Source organism: Nerophis lumbriciformis, linkage group LG37, assembly GCF_033978685.3.
Source record: "Nerophis lumbriciformis linkage group LG37, RoL_Nlum_v2.1, whole genome shotgun sequence".
Taxonomy (NCBI): Eukaryota; Metazoa; Chordata; class Actinopteri; order Syngnathiformes; family Syngnathidae; genus Nerophis; species Nerophis lumbriciformis.
Window position 1 is genome coordinate 6,415,001 of NC_084584.2, and position 22,915 is coordinate 6,437,915.

At 37.6% G+C, this 22,915-nt stretch overlaps 1 protein-coding gene across 1 annotated transcript in view; it reads left to right on the forward strand.

Annotated features, from left to right (window-relative positions):
- The window catches only part of trim47 (tripartite motif containing 47), a 41,400-nt gene extending 20,220 nt beyond the window's left edge, over positions 1-21,180 (forward strand). The window contains exons 5-9 of the mRNA XM_061931342.1: positions 1,892-2,116; positions 4,298-4,320; positions 5,958-6,079; positions 10,918-11,448; positions 20,968-21,180. Coding sequence (XP_061787326.1) covers positions 1,892-2,116; positions 4,298-4,320; positions 5,958-6,079; positions 10,918-11,447 — 900 coding nt within the window. The 3' untranslated portion in view covers position 11,448; positions 20,968-21,180. The remainder of the gene's footprint in view (positions 1-1,891; positions 2,117-4,297; positions 4,321-5,957; positions 6,080-10,917; positions 11,449-20,967) is intronic.
- The last annotated feature ends 1,735 nt before the right edge of the window (positions 21,181-22,915 follow it).

Genomic DNA, 22,915 nt, shown 5'->3' on the forward strand with positions numbered 1-22,915 from the left:
GTCAATATATTAAATGCACATATTTTTAGTTCAAATGTAACCATTTTTCTAAACTATCACGACAGCAGTGTTTTTTATCAATCCATGTCGATAGTTGTCGATATTTTTTATACGAAAAATTTATAAAATGTCAATATTTTTATTTCAAATGCAACCTTTTTTAAAACTATTACAATATCAGTGTTTTATATCGATCCATGTCGATAGTTATTGATATTTTTATAAGAAAAATATATTAAATGCAAATACTTGTATTTTTATTTTTTTGAAAACCGTATCATGATATCAGTATTTTATATCGATAGTTATTGATATTTTTATAAGAAAAATATATAAAATGTAAATATTTTTATATTTATTTTTGTATCGCGATATCAGTGTTTTATATCGATCCATGTCGTTAGTTATTGATATTTTTTTATACGGACAATATATTAAATGCACATATTTTTAGTTCAAATGTAACCATTTTTCTAAACTATCACGACAGCAGTGTTTGATATCATGTCGATAGTTGTCGATATTTTTTATACGAAAAATTTATAAAATGTCAATATTTTTATTTCAAATGCAACCTTTTTTAAAACTATTACAATATCAGTGTTTTATAGCGATCCATGTCGATAGTTATTGATATTTTTATAAGAAAAATATCTTAAATGCAAATACTTGTCTTTTTATTTTTTTTAAAACCGTATCATGATATCAGTATTTTATATCGATAGCTATTGATATTTTTATAAGTAAAATATATCAAATGTAAATATTTTTATATTTATTTTTGTATCGCGATATCTGTGTTGGCCCTGCGATGAGGTGGCGACTTGTCCAGGGTGTACCCCGCCTTCCGCCCGATTGTAGCTGAGATAGGCTCCAGCGACCCCGAAGGGAATAAGCGGTAGAAAATGGATGGATGGATATCAGTGTTTTATATCGATCCCTGTCGATAGTTGATATTTTTTATAGAAATTAAAATATTTATCAGTATTTTATATCGATAGTTATTGATATTAAACGTAAATATTTTTATTTCAAATTTAACCTTTTTTTTATAAACCATAGCACAATATCAGTGTTTTATATCGATTCATGTCAATAGTTGATATTTTTTATACGAAAAATGTATTAAATGTACATATTTTTATTTCAAATGTAACCTTTTTTTAAAACTGTATCGCGATATCAGTTTTTTATATCGATCCATGTCGATAGTTGTAATTTTTTTTATAAGAAAAATGTATTAAATGTACATATTTTTATTTCAAATGTAACCTTTTTTTTACACCTGTATCGTTATTATTATTATCGCTAATGGACTATTTAAACAGTCCATTAGAAATGAATGGAGACTGTTGATTTAGACATGGTCTATGTCGCCCTCTAGTGGTAGGATAGGGGAAATAGCGTCGCCAAAATAAGAGCACAGGAAACCTAGCATCTTAAAACTGCGTCAGAATAAGATCAAACTAAAATACTTTCTGACAATACCCAAATGTCTGGTATCATCCAAAACTAATGTATAGTATCAAAAGAGAGAAGAATAAGTGATTATTAGATTTTAACAGAAGTGTAGATAGAACATGTTAAAACAGAAAGTAATCAGATATTAACAGGAAATGAACAAGTGGATTAATAATCATAATGTAAACAAAATATTAGAATGTAAATCACACAATATGTTACTACATACGTCAATTAGGAGTTTGTTTACTTCCTACTAAAAATTCACTATTTTATTTTTTGACATTATTATTCTTTGATTGCAATAAGAAACATCAATACATTTTTTGGTAGTCTCCTTTATTTTGAAAAGAATCAAAATAAATGTTGGGACAACCTTGCATTCCATCAACGTTCTCAAAAGGTGCAATAAAAGTGTTGCCACCCTCAGGTGAAGACGCAGCGACTGAAGGACAAGATCCAGTCCGACGTGGGCGTGCTGGTCCAGTTCCTGCTGGACGAGAGAGACTCCTTCCTCGACCACCTGGACGCCGACGAGGTGGCCGCCGTGGCCGCCCTGGAGGACAACCTCAAGGAGGCGGAGGCGGAGGTGGCCGCCGCCACCCAGAGCATCGCCGAGATCCACAACCACATCAACACCAAGACCAGCTTTGAGGTGGGTCACACACACTCTTGTATTTCTTACCTTCTGGAGACCTGAGAATAATGCCTACCTCTTTAGGACCAGCCTTTCTAGATATATAAAGAAGTGTATTTACAACATTAATAATATATACATACTATGCACATATAAGAACAATTAGTTGGAATTTCACAAGAAAAAGGTCAGAATTTCACAAGAAAAACGTCGAATTTTGGCAGTATTATAATAAGTCGTAATTTTACTCAACACAAGTCAAGATTTTACAAGAAAAACGGAACATTTGTGCAATGTTATGATCAAAGTTGGAATTTTACTCAATAACAGTCACAATTTTACAAGAAAAGCTTAAATTTTTTGCAATTTTATGAAAAGAGTCGTGATTTTACGCGACAAAAGTCACAATTTTATAAGAAAACTTTCAAATGTTGGCAATATTATAATGATAATCTGACATTTGTATTGGCAAAATGATGACAAAAGTCATGATTTTACTCAAAAAATTTCACTATATTACAAGAACAACAAAAAAATGGGCAATATTGTGATAAAAGTCAGCATTTTATATGACAAATGTCGCCATTTTGCATTAAAAATGTATAATTTTACATTAAAAAAGTTACAATTTTACGAGAAAATATTGCAATATTACAGAAACAGAAAGAATATGAGAAATTGTTCCCAATTTTATAAGAAAAACGTCGACACATTGTGAGAAAAAGACTGCTTTTAGTTCATTTTTTGGTTTGTAATTGGTTTTGAATCGTCATTATTTACTTCAAGTTATTACAGTATGTCTCTGTATACATAATTTTTTTAAATTAATTTTGGCCAAAGGGGGTGCATTTAAATTTCTTACACACACTTGTTATTTCATATGTTGACCAGAAGGGACTCAGTCAATTTGAAAAACTCCTCCTAATTTTGATGGATGTCACCACCAGGGGGTGCAAACGAGGCATTGTCTATTAGATGCAATGTTATTGGGACCATGATTTATGTCATCACTTGTTCACACCTCCTCATATGGAAGATACTTTTCTTTCTTCATGTCTCAAGAAGGCTAGAAATACAACACACACACACTCTTGTATTTGTTACCTACTTGAGAAAAATGCCTAACCTTTGAGGACCAGCCTTTCTAGATACAGTATATAAAGAAGTGTATTTACAACATTAATAATATATACATACTATGCAAATATAAAAAAGATTGTTGTGAAAAATTAGTTGGAATTTCACAAGAAAAAGGTCAGAATTTCACAAGAAAAACTTAGAATTTTGGCAGTATATATAGTAAGTCGTAATTTTACTCAACACAAGTCAAGATTTTACAAGAAAAACGGAACATTTGTGCAATGTTATGATCAAAGTTGGAATTTTACTCAATAACAGTCACAATTTTACAAGAAAAGCTTAAATTTTTTGCAATTTTATGAAAAGAGTCGTGATTTTACTCGACAAAAGTCACAATTTTATAAGAAAACTTTCAAATGTTGGCAATATTCTAATAATAATCTGACATTTTTATTGGCAAAATGATGACAAAAGTCATGATTTTACTCAAAACATGTCACTATTTTACAAGAACAACAAAAAAATGGGCTATATTGTGATAAAAGTCAGCATTTTATATGACAAATGTCGCCATTTTGCATTAGAAATGTATAATTTTACATTAAAAAAGTAACAATTTTACGAGAAAATATTGCAATATTACAGAAACAGAAAGAATATGAGAAATTGTTCCCAATTTTATAAGAAAAACGTCGACACATTGTGAGAAAAAGACTGCTTTTAGTTCATTTTTTGGTTTGTAATTGGTTTTGAATCGTCATTATTTACTTCAAGTTATTACAGTATGTCTCTGTATACATATTTTTTTTAAATTCATTTTGGCCAAAGGGGGTGCATTTCAATTTCTTACACACACTTGTTATTTCATATGTTGACCAATTTGAAAAACTCCTCCTAATTTTGATAGATGTCACCAGCAGGGGGTGCAAATGAGACATTGTCTATTAGATGCAATGTTATTGGGACCATGATTTATGTCATCACTTGTTCACACCTCCTCATATGGAAGATACTTTTCCCTCATGTCTCAAGAAGGCTAGAAACACAAGAACACACACAAAGATTGTCTATTTCTCACGAGGAGTATCATACTTTTGTCTGTTTTTGTCCCTCCTTCAGAGCCTGGCTGAGACCTTCAATGAGTAAGGGTCTTTCATTCATCTCAAAAAGTCCACCTGCCCTATGGTAATATGAATGATATTGATGCTAATCAAAAGTCTAGAGACGCCTGGGAAAGTGTCCAAATACTTTAATTTGTTCACAAATGATAACATAAGTTTGGAGACACTTTGTCGTGATGGTTGGGGTTTCCGTCTTAATTTGCATAATGGGCCATGAGGCATTAGCATAAATATTTACAAAATAATTGTCATTTTTGTTTGACGTCACAAAGACCAAGAACCCTCATACAACAAAAGCACATATTCCGACATACAATATTCAAGTCATCCACCAGGGGCACTGCTGTGTAGTCCATCCTACCACCTGTGTAGTAACGCAGTCAAAACAACCCAGGTGTCCGTGAAGGAAGTGATTTCTGAGCGTCTTTTGCTGCCGTGGTCTCACTTGGTGTGTTTGCAAGACCTCGCCAGGCCGCTGCAGAGGGAGCACAATTGTAGAGAAGGATTGTTTTGGTTAGGGCGTTCCAGTAGTTTGGCTCTCAAATGAATCATCATTTCGCCTTGCAGAGCGGAAAGGTTCTCAGAGATGTTGTGTCACGTTCAAACACTGAGGACATCTATTAAACAAGACAAAAGGCAAGGAATCAAACAGAGACAGAATTCAATTTGGACTCAATATTGAGGAGAGACATGGCCACTGCACTCTCTGTACAGTCCTGCACCACGCTCTGACAAAGAAGGTTTTCGTCCCCTCTTTTATTTAGATGTTCAATGTTCACGCACCAACACATGTCACAGCAGGAATGGGAAGTATGTAAAACAGTCATTGTTTTTGGTCACATTGAAGACCGAGAAGAGGATGTCTCGGGCTTGGGCTCTTCCTGGATCCAGCTGGGGCAGGTGTTGGAGGACAATGGATAACCCCTCCCGTCTCCTGACCACAGCGACTTCAAGAGGGCAGCGGGTCGTAAATAGCGTTGACCTCGGTTACCAAATAGTTGGAAGAGAGTTTGTGAAATACTTCAAAGAGAGTTCGTTTAACACTTCAAAGAGAGTTCCTCTGGAAGTTGAGCAGATCCTGCCATCTGTCCGTGTTGAAATCACAGTGGCGTTTCACGAGCCTTCTTCCTCTTGTTGCATTCATCTTCTTATCAGGAACATAATGTAATACAACGTTTCTTTTGTGATAACTTACAAACAATTATTCCAACATGTTGTCTAGTTTGCGATTCAGTTCAAAATGTATACAGCTCTGCCCATTTGTGGGAGCCTTGGAGTACCAAGATCGGATGCCAGCATCTTCCGAATTAGTGGAGACAGCCGGGCAAAGCTTACTCCAATCAGCAGATGTTCCTAATAGATGTCTTGGACTGAAAATGGCGCCTGAAATTGTTGCCATCGTGTGTCCGGCTACAAACGTTTCCGTTCAGGACCGCCAGGTTCACCCGAACCCGAGAGGCCAGTTGATCAATTCCATAGTTTACATTTTGGAGAGCAGTGCAAGAAGAGGCTCCAAAGGTTAAGACAAAGAAGCAAGAGAAGGGAAGTGTACGCCTCGGTTGAGAGCCAGCAAGTATCACGAGGAAGTGTCTCCAACATGGTTTCAATGTAGAAGATGTCACATGATGTTTGCTGTAATGTTGTCTCTTGTTGGTCAGGGTGGTCCACAGCAAGCCCTTCCCTGATCTGGAGCCAGTCAACTATCCCACAGAGTTCACGGACTTCTCAGGACCGTTCCAGCTCATCATGTGGAAGAAGATGATGCACGTGCTGCATACCAGTGAGTATGAGAAAACTTCCCCTCCCAAACAAATAGATAGTACTTTATTGAAGGAATCAATAAAGCACTATCTGTCTGTCCCTCATCTCTCCTGCTTGTTTCTTTGTCTCCTCTTAACTTTCTAAGAGCCTCTCTCTTGCACGGTTCTCTGAAATCTAAAACATGGAACTAACCAACTGGTCTTTGAGGACCAGAACGGACAACTAGAGCAGACAAACCAATTGGAAGGGGTCCGCTCGCCCTCGCAAACAATCCTTATCCACAATCTGCGAGGTCTCGCTGGGGGACTCCCCAGTGAGACCATGGCAGTGAAAGAGGCTCTGACGTCACTTCGTCACATCCCACGCCTAACTTAGCACCTTTCCCACCCTAAAAGGACTGTAAAGGGGAACACTATCACAATTTCAGAATGGTTAAAACCATTAAAAATCAGTTCCCGGTGGCTTATTATATTTTTCGAAGATTTTTTCAAAATTTTACCCATCATGCAATATCCCTAAAAAAAGCTTCAAAGTGCCTGATTTTAACCATCCATTTTCTTGTGATGTCACATAGTGAAGCCAACACAAACAAACATGGCGGAAAAAACAGCAAGCTATAGCGACATTAGCTCGGATTCAGACTCGGATTTCAGCGGCTTAAGCGATTCAACAGATTACGCATGTATTGAAACGGATGGTTGTAGTGTGGAGGCAGGTAGCGAAAACGAAATTGAAGAAGAAGCTGAAGCTATTGAGCCATATCGGTTTGAACCGTATGCCAGCGAAACCGACGAAAGCGACACGGGAGAAAGCGAGGACGAATTCGGCGATCGCCTTCTAACCAACGATTGGTATGTGTTTGTTTGGCATTAAAGGAAACTAACAACTATGAACTAGGTTTACAGCATATGACATACATTTGGCAACAACATGCACTTTGAGAGTGCAGACAGCCCAATTTTCATCAATTAATATATTCTGTAGACATACCCTCATCCGCGCTCTTTTCCTGAAAGCTGATCTGTCCAGTTTTGGAGTTGATGTCAGCAGGCCAGGGAAGCTAGGGTCGATAGGGGGTTTAGCTCGCTCGTCTGCGGGAACAAACTGCCTCCATTGCTTGCCGTGCTACCGAGGTCCTTTGTCCCTGAATTGCTCACACACTCCGGCAGATTCAATGGGGGTCTGGCGGCAGATTTCTTCGACTTTATCGTTGGAAATGCATCTGCTTTGAGTGTCGCAGGATATCCACACATTCTTGCCATCTCTGTCGTAGCATAGCTTTCGTCGGTAAAGTGTGCGGAACAAACGTCCAATTTCTTGCCACTTTCGCATCTTTGGGCCACTGGTGCAACTTGAATCCGTCCCTGTTGGTGTTGTTACACCCTCCGACAACACACCGACGAGGCATGATGTCTCCAAGGTACGGAAAACAGTCGAAAAAACGGAAAATAACAGAGCTGATTTGACTCGGTGTTTGAGAAAATGGCGGACTCCCCAGTGAGACCATGGCAGTGAAAGAGGCTCTGACATCACTTCTTCACATTCCACGCCTAACTTAGCACCTTTCCCACCCTAAAAGGACTGTAAAGGGGAACACTATCACAATTTCAGAATGGTTGTGACGTCATTGCTCCGAGAGCGAATATTAGAAAGGCGTTTAATTCGCCAAAATTCACCCATTTAGAGTTCGGAAATCGGTTAAAAAAATATATGGTCTTTTTTCTGCAACATCAAGGTATATATTGACGCTTACAGAGTTCTGGTGATAATGTTCCCCTTTAAGTTTGGGAGTGTTGCGTCAAACCAGTCTTCCTCTCGGGGAATAAAAGACGCTGGTCAATCCCAAGTTTTTTCAGATGACATTAGGGATGATGTTCGAAACCGGTTCTCCCGGTTGTTCGATAAGAAAAGAACCGATTCCATGGACTCGAATCCCTTTTTGAGAACCGGTTCCCGTTATCGAGGCCACTATAGTAAAGAAAAATAGTTGGTTCTTTATTCGAATCCCTGGGAACGAATCCCGTCCCACAGGAAATGCCCTGTGGGGCGGCAGTGTTTCGCCCATTTGATTGTAGACTCTTACTGACACCTTGTGGCGATATGAAAATACTACGCGTCATTAGTTTGGGCACTTCCAGGTTGGCGACGTCAGTTCAGTTCATGAGACAATTGAGAAGTAGACAAGTTGTGTTAGCTCTTACAAGCCTTGGAAAGGATAAGTCTGTAAGTAGACTGTTTAACTTGTTTATGTAACTCAATATTTAGGTGGAAAGTGGTTACATTTGATACTAAGATGTTTATTGAAAAACGATTTTTGTGCACTGATTCAATGGATGTTTTGAGGACTTAAAATGGCTGCCAGTTGTGTATTTCCACCATCGAAATAATTGTTTGGAAGAAGAATTGTTGATTGATGACTGTGGTGTTCTTAGTGTCATAGTGTGTGTAGTTAGTATGTTCCAATAGCAGCAGAAGTGCACTTTTTGGAGAGCTGTATTATTTCAGGACTGATTTTATTTAACACTATTATTTATACACCTATAGTGATCACAGACAGGTTGTTTTTGTGTTACTGTATATATTTGTTTTTCTGAAAAATCCCACTTAATATACTTTGGGTAACAACAGTCAATATTTATTTACTTTTTTTAGGGGGGTAACAGTCAATATTTATTTATTTATTTATTTTAGTTTAGTTTTTTCTTATAAAATAAAAGTGAGCTTTTGTTCAACCAAATATTGTGTTTTTTTCCATATGCAACAACCTATCTGGATTCGATAAGAGAATCGATAAGGAATCGGTTCGATAAGAGGATTCGAAAATGGGCTCGAACTCGATAATTTCTTATCAAACATCATCCCTAGATGACATATGTTGAGTAAGAAGGACCACCAAGACAGAATAGCAATATTATCAAGTTTTACTAAAGCTTTAGGAGACCAGCCCTCACAATGCTATAATAGCAGCATCGGTCTGAAAATCAAACGGAATAAGTCAGCTTATTAGTATGAAAACAGTCCCCACCCGCCCAGAAAGAAATCCAGCCTTATTGTTCTGAACTGATACGGTAAAAAAGGGAGTACATTATACTCCCAATAAACATTCCAGCGCCTTCAAGGTGAAACAGAGTTTACGAGAGGACATAAGATCAAGACCCAAAGTGTTCACATGGGAAAATATTAGCTGCTTTAAACATGACTATGGACTAAAAAAGAACACTTACGAATATCTCTGGCCATGGATAAAGTGCTGGATGTCCAGAGTCGGGACCCGGGGTGGACCGCTCGCCTGTGCATCGGTTAGGGACATCTCTGTGCTGCTGACCCGTCTTCGCTCGGGATGGTCTCCTGCTGGCCCCACTATGGACTGGACTCTCACTATCATGTTAGATCCACTATGGACTGGACTCTCACACTATTATGTTAGATCCACTATGGACAGGACTCTCACACTATTATGTTAGATCCACTATGGACTGGACTCTCATACTATTATGTTAGATCCACTACGGACTGCACTCTCACTATTATGTTAGATCCACTATGGACAGGACTTTCACACTATTATGTTAGATCCACTATGGACTGGACTCTCACACTATTATGTTAGACCCACTATGGACTGGACTCTCACACTATTTTGTTAGATCCACTATGGACTGGACTCTCACTATTATGTTAGATCCACTATGGACTGGACTCTCACTATTATGTTAGATCCACTATTGACTGGACTCTCACACTATTATGTTTGATCCACTATGGACTGGACTCTCACTATTATGTTAGATCCACTATGGACAGGACTCTCACACTATTATGTTAGATCCACTATGGACTGGACTCTCACTATTATGTTAGATCCACTATGGACAGGACTCTCACACTATTATGTTAGATCCACTATGGACTGGACTCTCACACTATTATGTTAGACCCACTATGGACTGGACTCTTACACTATTATGTTAGATCCACTATGGACTGGATTTTCACACTATTATGTTAGATCCACTATGGACTGGACTTTCACAATATTATGCTAGACCCACTCGACGTCCATTGCATCCGGTCTCCCGTAAAGGGGGGGGGGGGGGGGTCACCCACATCTGCGGTCCTCTCCAAGGTTTTTCATAGTCATTCTTATTGACATCCCACTGGGTTGAGAGTTTTTCCTTGCCCTTATATGGGCTCTGAACCGAGGATGTCGTTGTGGCTTGTGCAGCCCTTTGAGACACTTGTGATTTAGGAATTGTTGCGTTTGGACCAGTTGTTCCTCCCAGGGAATTCAAGCTGCTGGCCACTCCCAAGCTCTTTTATGACAGTAAAGCTGAGTAGAAGAACCACCAGAGACAGAATAGGTATTTTGTCATTTTATCTCCAAAGCCTTGGAAATAGAATGAGACCAGTCCAGCATAGAACAATTCAATCGCGCAGCTAAGATGGTCTGATCCAAAAAATGGAAACCTTCTCTTCTATAAAGTGTCTCTCTTTCCAGCCCAAACACATGCCCATTGTCCTCCTCAGCTGGGCACAGGAACAGATAAGGAAAAAGGAGTATCTGTCCTCCTTACATTCCTAAAGTCAAGGTTAGCACACAGTACTTGCAGACAACCAAAAGATAACAAATAAAGAACACTAGCTGTTTTTGTACTATGACTATGGTTTAAAAGAAGTAACACACAAATATGGATATATTTAATCATCTGCCTTCGTCAGGCTATATAAATAAACATTGATTGATCTCATTCTCATAGGAGGTTCTTTTCAGTTTCTCATCCCCCTTCCCCCAAAGTCCAGCATTCTGCACCACATCAGTCTTCCTAAGTTCTACACCAATAACCCGTCTGTGCTTAGTGCCCCAGAACCTGACGCTGGACCCCAACACGGCGCACCCCAACCTGACCATCTCGGACTTTGACACCAAGGTGGAGGAGGCGCTGGTGCGCAACCAGGAGCCCGACCTGCCGGAGCGCTTCACGCGCTTCTGCGGCGTGCTGGCGACGGCGCAGTACTGCAGCGGGCAGCACTACTGGGAGGTGGACGTGCGCGACAAGGGCGTGTGGTACCTGGGCGTCACCACCGAGGGCAGCAACAGGAAGGGCTTTGTGACGCTCACGCCCTCCGCCGGCTACTGGAGCCTGTGCCTGCAGGACCGCCTCTACGCCAACGGCGAGGACGGCCGCATCCCGGTGGCCGACTACTGGAACTCGCCCCGCGTGGGCGTCTACCTGGACTACGACAACGGACGCCTGAGCTTCTACGACGCCGTCACCATGAAGAAACTGTTCTTGTTCGACACCTGCTTCGACCAGCCCGTCTGCCCCTTCTTCAGCCCGGGGAAGTACGACCCCAACAGCCGGCTGCAGATCTGCCATTACTACTAAGGTAAGAGCACCACCTGCACGTTAAGTCTTACAAGTGTCTCACATTTCTTAGTCCAGTGCCAGTTCTTAACTTTCTAAGAGCCTCTCTCTTGTACGGTTCTCTGAAATCTAAAACATGGAACTAACCAACTGGTCTTTGAGAACCAGAACGGACAACTAGAGCAGACAAACCAATTGGAAGGGGTCCGCTCGCCCTCGCAAACAATCCTTATCCACAATCTGCGAGGTCTTGCTGGGGGACTCCCCAGTGAGACCATGGCAGTGAAAGAGGCTCTGACATCACTTCGTCACATTCCACGCCTAACTTAGCACCCTTCCCACCCTAAAAGGACCTTAAGTTTGGGAGTGTTGCGTCAAACCAGTCTTCCTCTCGGGGAATAAAAGACGCTGGTCAATCCCAAGTTCTTTCAGATGACATTAGGGATGATGTTCGAAACCGGTTCTCTCGCTCTTATGTTAGATCCACTATGGACTATGCGGTAGCTTCACCATAACTGACGACTACTCACACCTGACTGCTCAAAGGAGTGTCAAGGAGACCCTTTAGAAGAGGTGGATGACCACAGAGCTGTAAAGTCTGCTTAGTGTGTGTTAGACTCCAGGGAGGACGACTACCAAAGGTGCTTGGGGTTCAGAAGATATCTTTTAGAACAGTGGTTCTTAAAGGGGAACATTATCACCATTTCAGAATGGTTAAAACTAAGGCTGCAGCTAACGATTATTTTTCTATCGATTAATCTATAGATTATTTTTTTCGATTAATCGGTTAATCTATAGATATATTTTTTCCGATTAATCTATAGATTATTTTTCCTTTTACCGATTATTTTTTTATTTAAAATGAAGATGAAAAAATAAATTTAGGCCAGTTTTTTCAAAAGGCATGACTTATTTACAAAAAAAAAAGTATGGTCACTAGGGCTGCAGCTAACGATTATTTTTCTATCGATTAATCTATAGATTATTTTTTTTCGATTAATCGGTTAATCTATAGATTTTTTTTTCGATTAATCTGTAGATTATTTTTCTTTTTACCGATTATTTTTTTATTTAAAATGAAGATGAAAAAAATAACTTTAGGCCAGTTTTTTCAAAAGGCATGACTTATTTACAAAAAAAAAAAGTATGGCCACTAGGGCTGCAGCTAACGATTATTTTTCTATCGATTAATCTATAGATTTTTTTTTCTCCGATCAATCGGTTAATCTATAGATTATTTTTTTCGATTAATCTACAGATTATTTTTCCTTTTACCGATTATTTTTTTATTTAAAATGAAGATGAAAAAATAAATTTAGGCCAGTTTTTTCAAAAGGCATGACTTATTTACAAAAAAAAAAAGTATGGCCACTCAGTCAACATTGACAACAACATGACAAAATATTCTGTAACAATATAAACATTTAAAACTTTTAACATTTAACAAAATTAAAAGTAGCTTATTTGCTTTTTAATGTGCAAATACAAAAGTAAACATCCAGTGCAAATCTTAATATTCTGCAATAGTATAAGCATTTCAAAAGTAAAAGTATTGCTTATTTTGCTTTAAAATGTGCAAAAATAAAGATAAACATCCAATACAAAAAAGTCCATCCATCCATCCATCTTCTTCCGCTTATCCGAGGTCGGGTCGCGGGGGCAGCAGCCTAAGCAGGGAAGCCCAGACTTCCCTCTCCCCAGCCACTTCGTCCAGCTCTTCCTGTGGGACCCCGAGGCGTTCCCAGGCCAGCCGGGAGACATAGTCTTCCCAACGTGTCCTGGGTCTTCCCCGCGGCCTCCTACCGGTCGGACGTGCCCTCATCTGGCTCCTCTCCATGTGGAGGAGCAGCGGCTTTACTTTGAGCTCCCCCCGAATGGCAGAGCTTCTCACCCTATCTCTAAGGGAGAGCCCCGCCACCCGGCGGAGGAAACTCATTTGGGCCGCTTGTACTCGTGATCTTGTCCTTTCGGTCATAACCCAAAGCTCATGACCATAGGTGAGGATGGGAACGTAGATCGACCGGTAAATCGAGAGCTTTGCCTTCCGGCTCAGCTCCTTCTTCACCACAACGGATCAATACAGCGTCCGCATTACTGAAGACGCCGCACCGATCCGCCTGTCGATCTCACGATCCACTCTTCCCTCACTCGTGAACAAGACTCCGAGGTACTTGAACTCCTCCACTTGGGGCAAGATCTCCTCCCCAACCCGGAGATGGCACTCCACCCTTTTCCGGGTGGAATGCCATCCACAATTTCAGAAGGGTTAAAACCATTAAAAATCAGTTCCCAGTGGCTTATTTTATTTTTCGAAGTTTCTTTCAAAGTTTTACCCATCACGCAATATCCCTAAAAAAAGCTTCAAAGTGCCTGATTTTAACCATCGTTATATACATCCGTCCATTTTCCTGTGACGTCACATAGTGAAGCCAACACAAACAAACATGGCGGATAGAACAGCAAGCTATAGCGACATTAGCTCGGATTCAGACTCGGATTTCAGCGGCTAAAGCGATTCAACAGATTACGCATGTATTGAAACGGATGGTTGTAGTGTGGAGGCAGGTAGCGAAAACGAAATTGAAGAAGAAACTGAAGCTATTGAGCCATATCGGTTTGAAGCGTATGCAAGCGAAACCGATGAAAACGACGCGGGAGAAAGCGAGGACGAATTCGGCGATCGCCTTCTAACCAACGATTGGTATGTGTTTGTTTGGCATTAAAGGAAACTAACAACTATGAACTAGGTTTACAGCATATGAAATACATTTGGCAACAACATGCACTTTGAGAGTGCATACAGGCGCGATAAGAACATATATTTTTCCACGATTTCAGCACTCAGGTTAACCATACCTAAATAGACACAAAATACTGCATTACACAAGACTACTCGAATGTACTCGAATGATTGAAAAAAAAAAATTGTTTTTAAGCTAAATTATTGGTAAACACAGTTTATGTATAATCCATCCATCCATTTTCTACCGCTTATTCCCTATATTCTGTAGACCAAGGGTGCTCACACTTTTTCTGCAGGCGAGCTACTTTTCAATTGATCAAGTCGTGGGGATCTACCTCATTCATATATATCATTTATATTTACTTATTTATGAAATATATGTTTTTGTTAACAAGTTAAAGGTGTTTAAAGATAATACAAGCATGTTTAACACATATAGTTAATATTGTTAATAAGTTAAAGGTGTTTAAAGATAATGCAAGCATGTTTAACACATATAGTTAATATTGTTAACAAGTTAAAGATGTTTAATGATAATGCAAGCATGTTTAACACACATAGTTAATATTGTTATTAAATTAAAGGTGTTTAATGATAATACAAGCATGTTTAACACATAGTTAATATTGTTAAAGATAATACAAGCATGTTTAACACATATAATTAATATTGTTAACAAGTTAAAGGTGTTTAATGATAATACAAGCATGTTTAACACATATAGTTAATATTGTTAACAAGTTAAAGGTGTTTAAAGATAATACAAGCATGTTTAACACATATAGTTAATATTGTTAACAAGTTAAAAGTGTTTAATGATAATACAAGCATGTTTAACACATAGTTAATATTGTTAACAAGTTAAAGGTGTTTAAAGATAATGCAAGCATGTTTAACACATATAGGTAATATTGTTAACAAGTTAAAGATGTTTAATGATAATGCAAGCATGTTTAACACACAGTTAATATTGTTATTAAATTAAAGGTGTTTAAAGATAATACAAGCATGTTTAACACATATAGTTAATATTGTTAACAAGTTAAAGGTGTTTTATGATAATACAAGCATGTTTAACACAGTTAATATTGTTAACAAGTTAAAGGTGTTTAAAGATAATGCAAGCATGTTTAACACATATAGTTAATATTGTTAACAAGTTAAAGGTGTTTAAAGATAATACAAGCATGTTTAACACATATAGTTAATATTGGTAGTAAGTTAAAGGTGTTTAAAGATAATACAAGCATGTTTAACACATATAATTAATATTGTTAACAAGTTAAAGGTGTTTAATGATAACACAAGCATGTTTAACACACATAGTTAATATTGTTATTAAATTAAAGGTGTTTAATGATAATACAAGCATGTTTAACACATAGTTAATATTGTTAACAAGTTAAAGGTGTTTAAAGATAATACAAGCATGTTTAACACATATAGTTAATATTGGTAGTAAGTTAAAGGTGTTTAAAAATAATACAAGCATGTTTAACACACATAGTTAATATTGTTATTAAATTAAAGGTGTTTAATGATAATACAAGCATGTTTAACACATATAATTAATATTGTTAACAAGTTAAAGGTGTTTAATGATAACACAAGCATGTTTAACACATATAGTTAATATTGTTAACAAGTTAAAGGTGTTTAAAGATAATGCAAGCATGTTTAACACATATAGTTAATATTGTTAACAAGTTAAAGGTGTTTAAAGATAATACAAGCATGTTTAACACATATAATTAATATTGTTAACAAGTTAAAGGTGTTTAATGATAATACAAGAATGTTTAACACATAGTTAATATTGGTAATAAGTTAAAGGTGGTTAAAGATAATGCAAGCATGTTTAACACATATAGTTAATATTGTTAACAAGTAAAGGTGGTTAAAAATAATACAAGCATGTTTAACACAAATAGTTAATATTGTTAACAACTTAAAGGTGGTTAAAGATAAAACAAGCATGTTTAACACATATAGTTAATATTGGTAATAAGTTAAAGGTGGTTAAAGATAATACAAGCATGTTTAACACATATAGTTAATATTGTTAATAAGTTAAAGGTGTTTAAAGATAATACAAGCATGTTTAACACATATAGTTAATATTGGTAATAAGTTAAAGGTGGTTAAAGATAATGCAAGCATGTTTAACACATATAGTTAATATTGTTAACAACTTAAAGGTGGTTAAAGATAATACAAGCATGTTTAACACATATAGTTAATATTGGTAATAAGTTAAAGGTGGTTAAAGATAATACAAGCATGTTTAACACATATAATTAATATTGTTAACAAGTTAAAGGTGTTTAAAAATAATACAAGCATGTTTAACACATATAGATTCCTTTCTTTCATGAAGACAAGAATATAAGTTGGTGTATTACCTGATTCTGATGACTTGCATTGATTGGAATCAGACAGTGGTGCTGATAAGGTCCGCATTTTCGAATGGAGGAGAAAAAAAGTCCTCCTTTCTGTCCAATACCACATGAAAGTGGTTGGTTTTTGGCATCTTATTTGTCCAGCTTCCGTACTCCTTTATATACACTTTACAAGAAATACATTGTCGGCAAACTCCGTAGCTTGCTAGCTTGTGCACGCCAGCTTCCTGAGACTCTTATTTTGGTAGCGCAGGCAGGATGAAGCAGAGCTTTTATTGTGCAACTGTGCAGTCGGTCTTTGGAGTTTTGACGACAGGTACGACGCCAGAGTCTGTTGAAATAAAGTGTTTCTCGCCTTCCAGTCGGTCATTTTAATGAGCTGGCAGCAGCCAGCGTCATCTCAGAAGACCCTCGGGTGCCGTGAATGTCAATCAAGTGACGGAAGTGACGTCATAGTGAAGATTCATGATCGCTCATTTTTAGGACTATTTTTTTAATGCCTGGCTGGTGATCGACTGACACACCCTCCGATATCGACCGATAGCTCGCGATCGACGTAATGAGCACCCCTGCTGTAGACATACCCTCATCCGCTCTCTTTTCCTGAAAGCTGATCTGTCCAGTTTTGGAGTTGATGTCAGCAGGCCAGGATGTGACGTCATCGCTCCGAGAGCGAATAATAGAAAGGCGTCTAATTCGCCAAATTTCACCCATTTAGAGTTCGGAAATCGGTTAAAAAAAATATATGGTCTTTTTTCTGCAACATCAAGGTATATATTGACGCTCACATAGGTCTGGTGATAATGTTCCCCTTTAACCTTGGTTGGATGGAACCCTAGGGGTTCGGTGAGTCGGGCCCAGGGGTTCGGCGGAGGGCGAGACACACCCGACTCATCGTGTAAATAAAAACTTCTCCCTATCGGCGTATTATGGATACGGCAACAGCAGAAGTCCGACTGATTTGCAGGTGTGTCATTTGTTGTGAGTTCATGCACTGTGTTGCTTTTGTTCTTTGTACAAGGTGATGTTCGTGCACCAGTAAAAAAACCCAACATAACTTTGTCTTGAATTTGAAAAAAAAAAGATATATATTTTTCACTAAAGGGTTGGGTGAATGCGTATATAAAACTGGTGGGGTTCACTACCTCCAACAAGGTTAAGAACCACTGCTCTAGAACATATAGTAGTACCTCCATTTACAAACTTAATCCAATGGGCTTGAATTACGAACTGATGGGTTGGTGAAGCATAAGAAACAATGTAAACATGAATAATTGGTTCCAGCCCCCAACTAAAGTCCATATTTTAGTGGGAAAAATGCACACTGATTTATATATACATATATAAAGTTAAAGTAGCAATGATTGTCACACACACACACACTAGGTGTGGTGAAATTATTCCCTGCATTTGACCCATCACCCTTGATAAACCCCCTGGGAGGTGAGGGGAGCAGTGAGCAGCAGCGGTGGCCGCGCCCGGGAATCAATTTATGGTGATTTAACCCCCAATTCCAACCCTTGATGCTGAGTACCAAGCAGGGAGGTGATGGCTCCCATTTTTATAGTCTTTGGTATGACTCGGCCGGGGTTTGAACTCACAACCTACCCATCTCAGGGTGGACACTCAGGCTATATCATCCCTACAAGCCTGTTTTGCAGGTTTCTCTGCTCATCAGGGGCTTTTGTTATAAAATATATATAAAGATTTTATATTTTATATTATAAAATCCCCTGACGAGCAGGAAACCTGCAAAACAGGCTTGTAGGGATGATATAGCCTGAAATAGCATCCCTACAAGCCTGTTTTGCAGGTTTCCCTGCTCGTCAGGGGCTTTTATGTTATAAAATATATATAAAGATTTTATATTTTATAACATAAAATCCCCTGACGAGCAGGGAAACCTGCAAAACAGGCTTGTAGGGATGATATTTCAGGCTGTATCATCCCTACAAGCCTGTTTTGCAGGTTTCCCTGCTTGTCAGGGGCTTTTATGTTATGAAATATAAATAAAGATTTTATATTATAAAAGCCCCTGACGAGCAGGGAAACCTGCAAAACAGGCTTGTAGGGATGGTATAGCCCGAAATATCATCCCTACAAGCCTGTTTTGCAGGTTTCCCTGCTCGTCAGGTTATAAAATATATATAAAGATTTTATATTTTATAATATAAAATCCCCTGACGAGCAGGGAAACCTGCAAAACAGGCTTGTAGGGATGATATAGCCTGAAATATCATCCCTACAAGCCTGTTTTGCAGGTTTCCCTGCTCGTCAGGGGCTTTTATGTTATAAAATATATATAAAGATTTTATACTATAAAATCCCCTGACGAGCAGGGAAACCTGCAAAACAGGCTTGTAGGAATGATATTTCAGGCTATATCATCCCTACAAGCCTGTTTTGCAGGTTTCCTGCTCGTCAGGGGATTTTATAATATAAAATCTTTATATATATTTTATAACATAAAAGCCCCTGACGAGCAGGGAAACCTGCAAAGCAGGCTTGTAGGGATGATACAGCCTGAAATATCATCCCTACAAGCCTGTTTTGCAGGTTTCTCTGCTCATCAGGGGCTTTTGTTATAAAATATATATAAAGATTTTATATTTTATATTATAAAATCCCCTTACGAGCAGGGAAACCTGCAAAACAGGCTTGTAGGGATGATACAGCCTGAAATATCATCCCTACAAGCCTGTTTTGCAGGTTTCCCTGCTCGTCAGGGGCTTTTATGTTATAAAATATATATAAAGATTTTATATTATAAAATCCCCTGACGAGCAGGAAACCTGCAAAACAGGCTTGTAGGGATGATATAGCCTGAAATATCATTCCTACAAGCCTGTTTTGCAGGTTTCCCTGCTCGTCAGGGGCTTTTATGTTATAAAATCTTTATATATATTTTATAACATAAAAGCCCCTGACGAGCAGGAAACCTGCAAAACAGGCTTGTAGGGATGATATAGCCTGAAATATCATCCCTACAAGCCTGTTTTGCAGGTTTCCCTGCTCGTCATGGGCTTTTATGTTATAAAATATATATAAAGATTTTATATTTTATATTATAAAAGCCTGACCTAACGTATACATGTTAGTGTTGTCCCGATACCAGTATTTTGGTACTGGTACCAAAATTATTTCGATACTTTTCTAAATAAAGGGGACCACAAAAAATGTCATTATTGGCTTTATTTTAACAAAAAAATCTTAAGTACAATAAACATATGTTTATTATTGCAAGTTTGTCCTTAAATAAAATAGTGAACATACTAGACAACTTGTCTTTTAGTAGTAAGTAAACAAACAAAGGCTCCTAATTAGTCTATGCAGTAACATATTGTGTCATTTATACACCTATTATTTTGTCTAAATTATAAAGGACAAACTGTAAAAATGGATTATTAATCAACTTGTTCATTTACTGTTAATATCTGCTTATTTTCTCTTTCAACATGTTCTATCTACACTTCTGTTAAAATGTAATAATCACTTATTCTTCTCTTCTTTGATACTTTTAGTTTTAGTTAGTTAGTTTTGGATGATACCACATTTGAGTATCAATTTGATACCAAGTAGTTACAGGATCATACATTGGTCATATAAGTCCTCATGTGTCCAGTTTATAAACATAATATACATTTTTTTTTAAATGAAAGGAGATGTTGTGATGCCAAAAAATAGACGTAATCATAGTAGTATCGACTTGATACGCTACTGTACTTGGTATCATTACAGTGGATTACTTTTCATAGGCTTGGATTCATTAGTATCGTGGTACTATACTAATAGCAGCATACCGTACAACCCTAATATGTATGTATGGATTTACATATATCCGAATTTAAGTGTTACTTCTTTTTATTTCATAATCATATTACAAAACAGCTAGTGTTATTCTTCCAATTGTGGTCTTTTGGTTGTCTGCAAAACTGTGTGCTTAACCTTGAATGAGGAATGTTAGAAAGAGAGATAATGGACATGTGTTTTGGCTAGAGACACAGGACTGCCAGGGACTTAAGAGGGGTTGAGGGTGTTTCGGGGAACAGACGATCTTAGGGGCGCATTTGAATGTTCTATGCTGGACTGGTCTCATATGTATATTTGCAAAGCTTTGCAAATATATTACAAAATACCTATTCTGTCTCTGGTGGTTTTTCAACTCAGCTTTAAGTGTCGTAAAGAGCTTGGGAGCGACTTGTGACTTGAATTCCCTGGGAGGAACAACTGGTCCAAAACGCAACAATATACACACATATATACACATACACACGTGTACCTACATATGTGTGTATGTATACACACAAATTGACATATATATAAAAAGCAGTTTGCCTTCCTCCTCTGCAACATTTCCTTGTTCTGATGTCCTATTTCTTCTTGTTGTTGTTCCACCCAGGACCAGCAGGGGGCAGCTTGGCCTGCACTTTTTACCTGGACAATCTTTGAACTTCTTTACTCTTTGTCAACCATTTTAATATGACTCATTTGACCTTCATGTCAAGCTTTGTGTCATGTGAGCAGCTGTTGGTGCCATGCAGACTCTACACGTGTAAATATATCTTTGTTTTATCAGGGAAGTCTCGCATTTAATACATATATTTTAAAAAGATGGCAAAATGCTCCTTTTTTTTTTTAGATCATTTTGCAGCTTGGTAAAAGACACCCGCTAACGTTAGTATGTTAACATTAGTGTGTTGTTAACATGCTAACAACATACTAACGTTAGTATGTTAACATTAGTGTGTTGTTAACATGCTAACAACATACTAACGTTAGTATGTTAACATGCTAGCATTAGTATGTTGTTAACATGCTAAAAAACATACTAATGTTAGTATGTTAACATGCTAACAACATTCTAACGTTAGTATGTTAACATGCTAACGATAGTATGTTGTTAGTATGTTAACATTAGTGTGTTGTTAACATGCTAACATTAGAACATACTTGCCAACCTTGAGACTTCCGATTTCGGGAGTTGGGGGGTGGGCGTGGTCGGGGGTGGGGCGGGGGGCGTGGTTAAGATATATATATATATATATATATATAAGAAATACTTGACTTTCAGTGAATTCTAGCTATATATATATATATATATATATATATATATATAAATAAAATAAATACTTGAATTTCAGTGTTCATTTACAAACTACAACTCACAAACACTTTAGAGTTAGGCTCCACCATCAGAATGTGTATAAAGATCACATGGATATTATTCAGTGAGTTGATTCACCAAAACTAACCTGTTATACAGGAGGAAAAAGCACACAGGACGTTTCAATTGTTCACAGACTGGTCGCGCTCATCAGAATGACGAGCCACTTCCGGTCTGCAGGTGATAGCATTCAATTGGGAAGAAACGCCCTACTGCCCCCTACTGACCAATGTGAATACTGATAAATGTGTAATGACAGCTCCAAAAACGAATTCAAACCACAAAATAAAATAAATAAATCAACACAAAAATGTGACACATTATGGGTGGGTCACATATGCATGTACAGTAGATGGCAGTATTGTCCTGTTTAAAAGTGTCACAACATTACTGTTTACGGCAGACGAACTGCTTTACGGTAGACACTGTTGTTGTGTGTTGTCAACACGTCACTCAGGTCCGCCTGAATTTCGGGAGTTTTTCGGGAGAAAATTTGTCCCGGGAGGTTTTCGGGAGAGGCGCTGAATTTCGGGAGTCTCCCGGAAAATCCGGGAGGGTTGGCAAGTATGCATTAGTATGTTGTTAACATGCTAACATTAGTATGTTGTTAGCATGCTAAAAAACATACTAATGTTAGTATGTTAACATGCTAACGATAGTATGTTGTTAGTATGCTAACATTAGTGTTTTAACATACTAACGTTGGTATGTTTTTAGCATGTTAACAACATAATAATGTTAGAATGTTAACATTATTGTGTTAACATACTAACATTAGTATGTTAACATTAGTATGTTAACATGCTAAAAAACATACTAACGTTAGTATGTTAACATGCTAACGATAGTATGTTGTTAGTATGCTAACATTAGTGTGTTAACATACTAACGTTAGTATGTTTTTAGCATGTTAACATAACGTTAGCATGTTAACATTATTGTGTTAACATACTAACATTAGTTTGTTGTTAACATGCTAACATTAGTATGTTGTTAACATGCTAAAAACATACTAATGTTAGTATGTTAACACACTAATGTTAACATACTAACAACATACTAATGTTGGCATGTTAACAACATACTAGCGTTAGCATGTTAACGTTAGTGTGTTGTTAACTTGCTAATGTTAGTATGTTAATGTTAGTGTGTTGTTAACTTGCTAATGTTAGTATGTTAACAA